Source organism: Ambystoma mexicanum, chromosome 1p, assembly GCF_040938575.1.
Source record: "Ambystoma mexicanum isolate Mex_15411 chromosome 1p, UKY_AmexF1_1, whole genome shotgun sequence".
NCBI classification, from domain to species: Eukaryota; Metazoa; Chordata; class Amphibia; order Caudata; family Ambystomatidae; genus Ambystoma; species Ambystoma mexicanum.
The window spans coordinates 844,380,392-844,393,807 of NC_090921.1; the positions used below are offsets into that span (position 1 = coordinate 844,380,392).

The 13,416-nt window shown below is 41.2% G+C and overlaps 1 protein-coding gene across 2 annotated transcripts in view; it reads right to left on the reverse strand.

Annotated features, from left to right (window-relative positions):
- The window catches only part of CDYL2 (chromodomain Y like 2), a 990,342-nt gene that overhangs the window by 106,565 nt on the left and 870,361 nt on the right, over nt 1-13,416 (reverse strand). For both annotated transcript variants that reach the window (XM_069652860.1, XM_069652864.1), the window contains exon 6: nt 11,633-11,776. In XM_069652860.1, the coding sequence (XP_069508961.1) occupies nt 11,633-11,776 (144 nt within the window). The remainder of the gene's footprint in view (nt 1-11,632; nt 11,777-13,416) is intronic.

The following is a 13,416-nucleotide window of genomic DNA, read 5'->3' on the forward strand; positions in this document are numbered from 1 at the left end:
TCTTATCGTATGCTCACTGATGTCTGCGGGCTCCGGCGCAATACAAATAAATAAAGGACTCCACGGTACTACAGTGTCTCCAAAGGTTCACATGGATACTGTGTAACAAAATAAACAAATAGGTGACATACACCATGGGATTGTTTATGTCTGGTATATTTCTGGTTGAAGACAAATAGTTTTGACATGTAAAGAGATGTGTAATACTATATAAGTGTACAATGTCAGGTTATTGACTGCTTTCATTTATTTTTTCATGTACTTATTGAACAAACTAAATTTGAGTTACGTTCTGGCATTTATATAGTATAGCATTTATTGCTATCATACATCAGGTACTGCCATCAAATGCCTGCAAACGTTTACCATTCCCAGGTTCGACCAGCACAAACTATTAAAGATGTAGAAATAATACATACTCTTGTTTCACTTGATGTATACATGGACAATTGCATTGACACCATCATTTCGGATCTGGGCATACATCAGTCTACTAGAGAGAGTGGTTTAAAGAAGACAACCCATTTTGTTCAACCAATTATTAGGACAGAACTAACAGATACATTTGAAGCAGGGCTTCAAGATTATCTGGACACACTAGAGGATATGTTCATCAAAAGAAAATATGGGTCCAAAAGAGTTATGGAATCAAATCTCACATCAAATTAATGTAAAGGTATTTAGGATTTATCTCATGATAAATCAACAATCATCAAACAAGCAGACACTGTGGTAACAATCATGAACACCACTGTTTATGTCAAAGAAGCTCTTTACTATTTCAACACCACCAATTACTATCCAAAGCTTTCAAAAGATCCCACAGAACTTAAACAGTGAAATATCTTTTCATCTCATCACTACAGGACCATGACTATTATCAGTATCTTTCAAGAGACAAACACATGGTGGATACTATATCTTTTTTCCAAAAATGAACACAAAGTACAACCGCTGTGCCCTTTTGAGTCTCATAAGTGGGATTGGATCATCAACTGTACATTGATAAATACTAATGAAAATAGCTGTCCAAATTAAAATCCTACTGCTGTGACATTTTGGACATTTTTAAAAAGCTGGAATCAAATTGGAAGTCTGGTTATGCTTGTGACATTAGGGGGTTGAGTCACTTCACACTAGACTAGATTATACTTTTGAGGGGACAAGTTATTCAGAAGGCCAGGATCCAAACGGGGGAGAAATAATAGCCTCCTTCAACACAATTCAGTCAATGAAAGATTGACAAAATTATTGTCAGGCGTGTCTGGGATATTAGCATGTGCTTAAGCAAAAAAAAAAAAAAGAAAAAATCTGAAAGGAAAATCAATAGAATTGCATGTGGGTTTCAAAGAAGAACAGGAGTCCAAAAAGAGTGTGGGAGCCACTCTACTAAGAACAAACATTGGTCAAATACCCTGTTTTATGGAATTTCTTCCACTCACGACAGTCTACAACCACGTTTTAGCTCATCACACCCTTCATTGGGGAGAAATATCTATTTGCATATCAGTCGTTGTCCCACCCACAAGGGCAGTCCAGTACTGGTGAAAAAGAAAACTGGATCCAGAATATTAAAATCCACAGAAAGGACATGTAAAAAACCTTTTAATGTGGCTTCAGGAAGAGATTAGTAGTGTTCATTGGAACAATCAGCGAATGATGAGCTATTCTTTAATGAGTATGATATTTTGCTCCTTCGCAAAGCATAGGATGGAGCGGGCCAGTTTGATCTGCATTAGTAACTTGTTCTACACAGTGGGTGCATAGTAGAAAAAGGCCTGTTTCCAAGATGACCACCTTTTGCAGGTGTTGGTTTCCAGTCTGGCAATGTTGTGCCTTCTGATGTTAGGTTGATATGATGATTATCAAACCAGGGTTGAGGTTTTTAGGATGGCATATTCTTTCACTATGGTACACCAACAGAAAGATAACAGTGCAACAGAAAATTGGAAAACAAAAAGGTAGGCGTAGCAGTGTTTGTGCACCATGGCTGGAGTTTGGGCACCCCTCATGATTCCAGTAGTGCCTCCAAGTGTATCCTCTAGGATCTAACAGTTCCCAGTATATCGATTTGGGTTGATGGATTCCTTGACAAATATATTTCCTATGCTCTGGGGCACGTGCCGTTCAAAGGGCATTTACGTCTGATGGGAACATGTCTAAAAAACTGCAACCAGATTCTGCTTGTAAGGGTAAATCGTGGGTTAAGCAACCAGTAAAGGTGGGAACAGGAGATGGGCAACACCACTGAGATCTTTGTTGAATCTTGCTGCGTTGTGTGGATACATCATGTGGATTAAAAAAAACTGCCTACATGGCATGAAGTGAAGGTGCCCCACACCTAAAGAGAGGGATGGCGCCAATGCCAGATCCCTCCTGTAAATGAAAGTCAAGTAAACGCACAAGGCATAAACATAATAGAATCTAATTTGTAAAATCCATACTGTGACATGAGACAACACAAGTCAATGTTTTGGTTGTAGCAAAAGTGATAAGCAAAGTAATATACATATCCATAAACGCAGTGAAAGCAGAACACTTATATATTCCAGGAATGTTCACAAAAGTCAGGGCTATCTATGTTAGGGTAGTCAACCTCGGATCAAGTTCAGTATACGTTACATAGGGAAAAGGGTCCACAAATCAAAATCACCCACACTTACTATGGTAGATCTCTGCACCAAAGGGCTTTTGTCTTGAGTGTATTGTCAGCATTACAGCCCCAGTCAAAGGCAATTGTATCAGGTTGGTAAATCCCTCTTTGGGATTTTATTCTCCATTATCCCTCATCCACAGGTTCTACCTTTAGACGACCCACTGGACACAGTTAGCAAAGTGAGTCATAGGTTCAGTGACTGATTGCTGGGGAATACTGCAGATATGTTCTTTAGTATTAGTGGATCTCTATTAGGGCTCCCAGTTATCATGTTTTCTTCATCTAGTCCTGTCCTTCCAGCTCTCAGGGCAAGTGTTCTTTAGTTTTGTGGACAGACTTGACATGTCTGCTAATTCCAACATTTCAAGTTCAAGCTACCGACTAGCATCTGTCAATCTCTCTCCCTCTTCCACTCTTGGGGTCTTTTAGGCTTGACCTTAACATTTGCACCCAGTTCTACCGGACTCTCTTCTTTCCACTTTACTCCTCGACTTCTCCTGGCATCTCCTCTCAGCAAACCTTGCTTTCTTCCATCTTGACTTGGCCAAAATGTGCGCTCGGCCCAGGTCCACTCTGTTCCATTTTCCATCTCCAACCTCACCAGCTGTGACCTTTCTTCCTCCTTCCTTTTTCTCTGACCCTTCTTCAACATCTACCTTTTTCCTGCCTCTCAGGTTCTTCTCTTCACCACACCCTCCTATCCTCACCTGTTCCTTCTAAATCAGCAACTGCTTCCTGACAAGCTGTTCTTCCTCCATCCTGATCTTTCTCCCTTTTGCACTCTGTCAACCACAGAAATATTACATTACCAATCGTTCCTATCTACACCTTCATCTTTTCCTCCTGGCATGCCTTCCTCAACCTGCGCTCTTCTCCAATCTCCTGCTTTTCACTGCTCCGCGCCACCCTCTCTATCCACCTCCAAATGTTCCTCCTCTGACTAAGGAAACAAATCTCTTACTCCCAGGCCCTATTTCTCTTCCCTGATTTATTGGAGCGGACAGATGGTTTCCTGCCATTATCGGATTGGGCTTGAGAATTTGTAGTTCAGCACCAACGAAAGACGGTTCCATGTTGCCATATTTTTGCGGCGATATTAAGGCATGGAACCTGTGGGGGACACCCCCACAACCGCTGCTCCTACAAACCCCAAAATGTATTCCCCCAAAAATATCGCCTATGGCTATTCCAGACGACCATATATACGCCGATATTTTTGGTGGGGATAATATGTAGTGATACCCGAAAGACATACAGAGTGAAGAAGCCAGGTGGCCATCTGGAAATTAAAAGGATCCCCATCTTTGTACAGTTGTGCACCCAATCTACTGGAAAGGGATATTAAAGGTTTGGAATATTGAAGGGTTAGAACCTGCCGCTTTCAATTTCCAGGGGGAATTTTGAATTGGCGTCCACAACTTGTAAGGGAAGAAGGTTAGTGTTTTGCAAGTGGGAGGGCCGCTGCTGGATGAATAGGGAGTTTTAGCTCTACACTGTTCCGACTACTCCAAAGAGGATGGCATGTAGACCCTACTAAGGGTGCTTTTGCAATATAAGCAAGTTAGAGGGGTTCACCTTCATACGCCTCCCCTGAGTTGAAAATGACTTCCCTGGATATTTTTGGTTCCCCTCTGCCTTTTCCACCTCCGACTCCAGTTTTGAAAATGTGAGGTCAGTTGCAGGGTTCTTTCCGACTAAAGTGAAAAGGAAGAAGGCATAAAGGGAGATAAAATCCCAAATATTCCTGTTTTGTGATGGTCTTGTGGAAAAAGGAAATTCAAGTTCTTGGAGTCATCCCTGTGAAGCTTGGTTTCCCAACCTAAAGCAGTGCCACTCTCTCCCTGCGCCCTGACACCTGATAGTAGGGTTTCACTGCAAACCACAAAGAGATTGTTATTGAACCATTGAGGGGCTGGGAAGGAACTGTTCCACCCTCCATTCGGAGTGCAGGGAGGGTGGGAACACCTCAGTGAACCCTCCCTATGCTGCTTCTAGTGGTCACATGTGGTGGGCTACTTCACCTAAGTCCCAGTGTCAACACGGCTGGCCTGTCCCATAGGACATTTTCCAAATGAACAAATTGTTTATACCTTTTTGGGTATTTCCTGTATTGGAAAGAGATTAAACACAAGGTGCTAAACTCAGCCTTTAGTTTCCGGGGTTGGCTTTTCACACCTAGTTAAAGGGCAGAATGCCCTCTTACAGTGTAGAAGCAAGTCAATAATTACCTTATTTTGGAGAGCAATCCATGAAGGTTAAAGAACCATGCAATACAAATTCCTTAATTTAAAGCAAGATAACAATGTAGTACAATATACAATTAAAATATCAGTAAGTGGTCTGTACAAAAAGATGAATATTCCTCACAATCATGGTTAAATTTAAAAAACAAAAATACTCTTGTGCACACTATATAACAATGTTATTAAAGCCCCCCTCACTAACTTAGAATTCACTAGCAATACACATACGTGCTGGAATGCACCTCGAGTAACAAGAGTTCTTTAAAATCAGACCTATAGTCTTCGAGCTTATAAAAAGGGCAAAAAAAGAAAACAGGCTATTTTGTCTCCCGTATATTAATACACAGGGGACAACTACCATTCTTAGCATCAAGAGCTACTTTACCATTTGTTTATGTGTAAACAATCAAACCATAGCCTTGTTATTAAGATATGATCGTTATTTCTTGGTGAATTTAATAAATGTCAAGATAAGATCTTTGAAGGTGATGTTGACCATGATTTTATTTGCCTGAAGACTATGTTAATTTTTATTCCTTTGCATTATCTTCCACAGAACCAATTAAGTATGCAAGTCTGAGTACTGTGGATGTATTCTGAATCAGGCTTCATATCAAAATACATAAACTCAGCTAAAGAGTTCTGTAGGGTCTTTAGCCATGGTGTGAAAGTGATGTTGGGATGTTCCTGTAGAGAACGCAAAATAAAACTGGCGTTACCAACTATTTTTAGTAAGAGGCCAGATTAATTTGATGAAATCTGTGATAAAAGTGAGACCCAATTCACTTTGTACAACATAATTAGGTGTCGCAGAAAGTAAACAAGTTTCTTAAAAAATATGTTTTTTTTTTTTTTACAATCTATAGCTGTCTGACATGGTTGCCATGAAGCCCAGCACCACATAATATGATAGATTTTACATTAACTTCACATATTTTCACAATCGCCTTTAAGGGTTGCCATCTCCAACAAAACCTGTCTATGCCGATTGCCAGTTTCATGAAAATCATAGTCTTCTCACTATGTTTTTCTTACCATTAAATTTGTCATTACTTTTACAGTAGTACCAATAAGAAATTCTCTGAATGTTCTTTCATTGGCATTTAAAAGAAAAACAGACAGCTGTGAGAACCTGCGCCAACAATCAGTGTCGCAAATTTGATATTTATAAGATGAAATAAATAAGGTGTTAAATAACTAGTGTAAACCAAAATTAATTTCTGCAATGCTTTTGATGCCCGAGCAACACTGAATCAAACATGTAAGATAATATAGAACTGGGACCTTATTTACTGTTGGAATATCCAACCCAGGAGTAACCAAATACTCATAAATCATTGCTATTCAAACTAAAGAATATCAGGCCCAGCAGGAATCCTGTTTGCTCCTTTTAAATGCAAAGTCCCGGGCTACCAAAATGGATAATAGATCTTCTGAAATTCCCATTTTAGCCACTATCACCCAAAGCATAGATCCATTTAAATAATGGAACACGTCCATGAAGGCCACACACATATTTGTTCTTTTTTAATATAAATTGACTTTGCAAGTAACAAATGTAAATGTAAATTTTGTTGGATCAAATTCTGTGCTTCTCAAACAATATTGAATATGAGTAAACATATCTTGCTCTTCTATTCAGTGTTCTAGTTTTTTCAATATTTTCTTAAAGATCTTAAATGAACAATTAAGGAGATGGAGCTTTATTTTTAGGATCCGACCGGTTTAACTCCTTGTACATTGTCCTTATAGTAGATCTCCTAGACATTTTGCCTAATCACAGTGTTAAAAACATCTATCAATAGAGGACACATTCATCCATCGCCCCTCAGGTTTTTTTTTTCCCCAGCGTCAAAATGGCTCTTGCTACTTCACTGATAGAAATAGAGAAATTTGTAGAAACCTTTATAAAGTGAGCAAATAGGTAAACATCTCCATTCTCTATACTAATTTGTAAAATACAAATGGAGGAAAAATGCACAACGCAGGCTTCCTCTGGCGTGCTATTTTTCACAAGGTTAACTTTATCATGTTGTGGGTCGTAGGTTCCGAGAACCATTTGGAGTTAAACTGGGTTGAGGCAGCCACACATTGTTCCCAGGCTAGTTCTAGATGTTATTTTTGCCCCCATAATTTTAAAATTATTAATCCACATCTCCAGTTTGCTGTTTCAATGCAGTTATGAGAGCCAATTTCACAGGTTTGCATTGTTTGTTAAACCACGATGGGTCCTTACAATTATTTTGTTGGGAGGGAGGGAGGGTCTGGCAATTCATTTGTTTAAGAGGGTCCCCATTTCCTGGGCTAACGAGCTATGGCTTCACCAATCCTCAAGATTAATGTAATGTGTATGATGTTTACATATTTTTATATGGTTTTAATTGTGAAATTTTTAGAAAATGTAATCATTGTTTGTTTGTATGATTGTCTGAAGTTGTGGTTGACATCATATATTTGTTGAATGATTCGTGTAGCTGTTTGAGTCGAGAGGAGAAAATACAAAAGGCAATTGGGTTCTTTAGTTTTCTAGTTCACACAAAAAGTTTTGTTGCGGGGTGAACCCTTTAGCCGTTAAACTCCCCCGAATCTTTCCTTGGTATTATAGTTATTCACCAATCATTTTATGATCAGTTAACCCACTAAGACATTTTCCTATGAATAATATATTTTCATTAAATAAACTTGCAATTACTAAACCCTTTTCCAAATATATCCTCTGTTCACTTCTCCCAGGTGGGAGGAGCCCTTTCCTGTAAGGCTAGGGAGGTAAGCCTGCTATGTAACATTCCCCCTAGTGGTGGTGTTAAGTGGAATCTCACAGGGAGAGACTCTCCTCTTGGGAATAATGACTCTCGTTCCCTTGAGGAACTCCATTATTAGTATCCCCAGAACAACAATATATTAACTGACAGACCACTAAATTCCTCTTGCATGTGTTATTGTAATGTAATTCCAGAAGAACAACATCAACCTGGTATTGCGAAGAGTAAGAACATGAGAGTCATGAAGAGTGCTGGTCTGTCAAGTACTGACACGAAGAGGCCAACATGAGGCATGGAGAATAAGGCCCTGACACAAAGGAAGGACTTTCCCTGGAAGCCAGGGGAAGCCCCAGCAATACATCATAAAAAGAGGCGGGCCAAGAGATCAAGGAAGGAATAACCCGGAGTTTCAAACTGGCCAGATCAAGGAGCCCTGGAAACTACAGGAGACACTGCCTTGCTTGTCAGAAATCAGCTTAGGCTAGTTCTGACGGATCACGTTTGGATGTGACACCTGATGATGATCACCCTGTTTTTTATTCTGTTAGGTAGGGCATCCCATAGATTAGTGTTAGCCAAGCCTTTTCATTATTATTTAAATAAAAGCAAGTTAAGCATGTGTAACGCTCACCTGATATCCACGGGGACGTCACTCAGTCTGGTTGGACCACTTCTGACCTTGAACCCCTCCCTTGGACTCTTGTTCGGCCGAGGACCAGGACTGAAAACACAGGAATTGGGTTTAGTCTTACTGCCTCTTCTTGCATGGAGCCCACCTCCCTTGTGGACCCAACTTCCCCCCCTAGTGCTCTCCTCACCTTGATTAATTGTATGGTGCGCTCTCCGTCCTGCTTCTCTGTGCAGGGGCACGTCGTTGGTATGGGCACATCGCAACCTAGTAGCTTCACTGGTGCGGGCTCTCAGAGTCCAGACCTGCTGCGAATCCAGTCATCCAGGTAAGTCTGCTGGTTTGGCAGTTTGTCCTTTACTTTGCAATTGCCGCTGTTAATGTCTCTCTCCTTCTTCCTTAGGTGCAAGAAGAGGTCTAGTGGTGCCGTGCTGCTTGGGGCTGTGCACGAGATGGTAAGTGAAAGCGCGATGCGCAGCGCTATGTGCCTTTTCTTGTGCTAACCTGTCTTTCTCTCTTCCTTGCAGGCCGCTGCAATGTCCCAGAATGGATGCTGCTGAGAAGTAGAGCGGTGAGTAACGCGTAGCTCGCGCTGCCTTCTTGATCATTTGTGTGCTAATCGGTGTTTCTTCTCTCTTGCAGGTCGTTATCATGGCCCGGAGTGGACATGGGCCAAGAGCGATTTAAACCCAGGTAAGCGTGTGATTGATTGGAGAATAAACGCTTACTAATGCTGTTTTTTTGTTCTTTTTCTTCTCAGGTTGCAGCTTTTTCAGGATCGAGGAGATGTCGCAGAGATGCTGTGTTCTCCGGACCCAAGAGCGGTGGACAGGAGCAGGATTCACTCACAGGTAAGTGTATAATAATGGTGTTCTTGTTCTTGCAGGTATTCGGCTCCGGAATGCTGGCGAAGACCCGAGCAGAACATGGTGAGCGTCACGCTGCAGAGCGCAGGGTAACGCAAAGCGTGATCTCAGTCTGGGCGTGGCTTATATAGCCCCCAGGTATCTCAGGTATCCCTAAGCCTGACCACACCTATTACACTAGACCGCATAGCTTGGTTCATTGAACTGAGCTATGCGGGGGCATCCATGTTGTGCAAAAGTCCATTGCCAAGCCCAAATCTCAAGTTCTCTTGACTTTACATATGAGCCTGGCGCAAAAGGTGCCAGGACTGACTCCAAGAGAGTCTTGGGTGAGATGGCAAGGCCTTTAGGGCCATGATGGAGGGTTGTGACATAGCCCAAATGGCTTGCCTATTAGGGCCAGAGGGAGGGGTCATCACAGCATGGCACATGATAGTCTGTCTTCTACTTCTGACCTACCACACGTCAGAAATCTATGCTAACTGTACAATGAGCCCTCCAAATAGGGTAAATTCTCCACGTTGAATAAAAAAAGTGGCGAGTGGTCACTTTTTGTTCAGAGCATTGTTTTAAAAGATTTTGTTAGATTCCTGAATACAAGTGATACACATATGTAATCAATTGTCAAAGTACCTTTCAGAGCATAAGCTTTTATTTTCTGGTTGTGTTATCACTCACCCATTTAAAAATCGTACTCCAATTTCAGCCAAAAACAGAAGACATTCAAGGGCAATTTTCTGTTCTGGAATCAATCATTAAGGTGATGGAATTCCTAGAACTTTATCGTCTTCAATATCGAAAATATTTTCTGAAAAATTCTGTCCCTCTTCAGATTTAGATCAGATAATAACACAAGGGGAACTTCATGTAATCTAATCTACATCGAGGAAAAATAAGGTCTGGCTAAGTGCAATGATTGAAAGAATGAAGTATCAATAATACCATCTAATGACAATTGAACAACATGTGCAATCAGACATGCTATTCCCCAGAACTATTTCATTTATTATATCCTTTTGTTGGTGCTAACAGATACAGCGTATAACCGTCTGTGTCGTGAGCCCAGAGCCTACGTTTCCTGAAGGAAGATTATAGAATTACGTTTTAGTAATTTAATCACATCCATAACAGTTCATTCACTATCCCTGCTAAATTGCATGAAATCCATGATACAGGTACTGGTTAAAAGATAGTAAAACAGAAAGTCATATTTGTTGCCTCAATTGTAATTTCCGAGTGGGGAGAGTTTACACTTGGACAATCTACATCCTCTACAGAGCTTAAAGGGATAAACAGAGGGGGTGCGGGGGATTTTACTTCCAGTATTACCGACTACGATTAAAAAGGTAGAATGCTCCAGTGGGCTCCCCCATTCTGGGTTGAAAATAAGAGGAATCTTTACTTTCTTCCTATTTGTTGCACTAACATTGGCTAGATTACAACTCCACATTTTCAAAGACTATAAGAGCATTGTGTAACCACTACACAATACCCATGTTTATTCTTTTGATTGGTTTATAAACATTAAAATACACCCAACCTAGTAATGTGAAGATGAAAAGCAGTAAATAAGGTGGTAAAATGAACTGTTCAATAAATCCTTATATGATATGATAGGTTATTTATAATGCACTTAATACCCAGAGGTTTCTAAGCACAGACCCAGGGATCGAACCTGTATTGCTCCAGGTCGTCTTATTTCTAAGGCGAGCATGTTTCCCCTGAGCTATCCTCCCGAGACAATATAGGTCAATAGCTCCAACTCTGTGCTGCTTTCTTTTTATTAAGGCTTCTAGGAGCAGTCTCTTTACATAATGAGGGAAACTTACTCTGTGTTTGAGTAGATAGCTAAATGAACTCTCTTCAGAAAGGGAGAAAAGAATTAGAGGAAACAAAAACCCCAACGACTGGCAGCTGAGGTCGGTTGAGGGGCATTTGATCATATTACCTTCTACCTGTGCTTCGGGATGAGATCAGAAGAACTTTGTTTTTTTAGTTTTATTTTATACATGCCGCAGCACAGATGCTTGCTGGCAAGTCCCTAGGTCGATGACAAGCCTTTATCTTTTCTTCTCTGTGGTTGATTGTGGCACAACTCATCACTGCCCTGCAAAGGAGCCCCCTCGATTGCACCCCAGTAGGTGTGGCTGATTATCTGTCAGTGCAGTGTTGCCGTGAAGGATCTACCGCAAAACATCAAAGTTGTTACTGCGAGTCCCATAACATTGAATTTTCGTTTTCTTTTCACCCATTTCTGCACCCTTGTATGCAGGGGGAAGACGCCCTGCAACTGCCCCACCGTATTTTAAGCCCCAACCCCCTCCCCTCAGCTATAATTACGGTTAAATTCAATGTTAAAAATCCCATGTTAAGCGATTCACAGTAAAATGGTTCGATACCCCATGAAATAGATCATAATTGCTCTATTCCAAATGTAGACATTAACAATATGCACACAAAAAAATGACATGGCTTACCACTGCACTGCAAGACGCCATTTCCTTGACACGCAACATCACTTCTTGACTGAATGTGGTTGGCCAAAAAACTTGTGACACAAGCCCTCTGCTGCATGCTTCTTGCGCTGTAAGCTTTCGTCCACAAAACAACATTTCGTTTGCCTTAAAAATGGTAAAACAGATTTTTATTAAAAGCAATGCACATTCAAATACGGATTGCTCCAAGCCTTTGAAAAAGTGTGCTATCTTGTCTCCCTTTCCATGATGCTCATTTATTTCAGTGAAAATCGCAAAAGGGGTAGCACTTCAGATTTAACAAAACGGCCACTTTCCTTGCCACAAGGATATCTCACCGCACACTAGTTAACTGCTTAGAAACGGTCATGACATGGGATACAGTGACAGGATTTTGTAGAAAAAATGAAATTTCATCGGAAGTAAGCTGGTCTGCCATTCTCTGACCTGTTACAGGGATCTCACGCAGTGTCCAGGGTTATATTTGGATTTCAACTCCCATCATATGTGGGGTTTCAGTATCTCAATGCATTTTGGGACTTTGACCCTCAAGCCCCACTGTAGAACATTTCTCTGGGCATTCACTTTCATCTATTTTCTTTAATTGTATTAACTGATTTTTACAATATAAGCAACATAATTGTGCATACTTTGATTTTGCATCAACAATATGTTTGGTTCGAAAGAAGTTATATGTATCAATAGTTTTTTCATATTTCAAATAGAATTCTATGTGGGAGGCGTCAGAAGAGAGCAGTAAGTAAGATGGGGGATGTTCTGATTTATGCAGAAGATAGGCAGGCGATTGAAAGAACATGACAAGGGCGGGATCAACAAGACTTTTTACATACATTTTACCAATTTTAACAGTCTCAATAGTCTTAGGCATCAAAAAGAGACCAGGAAGAGTCCCAGATGCTTTTATTTAATATTGGTGTCATGCATTGATCACTGATCTTTTCAAAGCCACTTACCGCATTCTAAGTCAGCCAGGTCTTAATTTATGCCCATCTTTGCATCCAAGGATCGCTCTCTGTGGGGAAGTCACTCAGGGTAGGAAAGGCGATGGATCCTTGGATATGTAAGACTGCCACCCACACCCCAATGCTGGCTCCAGAGGCAATATACTAGGATTCCCAGTGTCTCTATCCACACAGCGACCCAGACCAGATTTCATAGCACCCCACAATAACATCTTTGCATGCAGGTAAGTGAAGAAATGTCCTCCACTAAGAACGCTGCTTTGTGGGCCTCTCCTCACAGGACTGCGTGTGCCTAATAATCTTGAGAAGGAGAGAGGGTCTTCCGACCCCCTTAGGTGATACCGAATGAGGAACATATGCTAAGAAAGCTCATTCAGGGAGCACGGGGCTGCACATAGAGGAGGGTGCATGATCACCTTAGTGCATGCCTTACAAGCTATAATGTAGATGCGGGTGTGAACAACATCTTGGCAAGCAGCAGCCATTGTAGAATTTAGATCGAAGGGCGGTGAACAGCATTGTGTGTTAGCATTAGACCCCTTGCATGAGCACGAACACTACCTCCACCTTGGCCAGGTTTCAGAGATCCACAACACCATCCATTGTCCACAAAGTTACAGACCCTGGCACCCTGGGAAGAAAGTGCCCTGCAAGGTCATGAGATGGGAGAAGAGCGCCTCTTGGCAGTACCATCCCATGGTGGTAACTGGAGGGAGGGCCCTAGAAGTGTCAAGACTATGGGCTATTTAAACATGATACAAAAGGGGGTTGTCCTGACCACTGTTTTCCCGGTCTAGTTTCTAA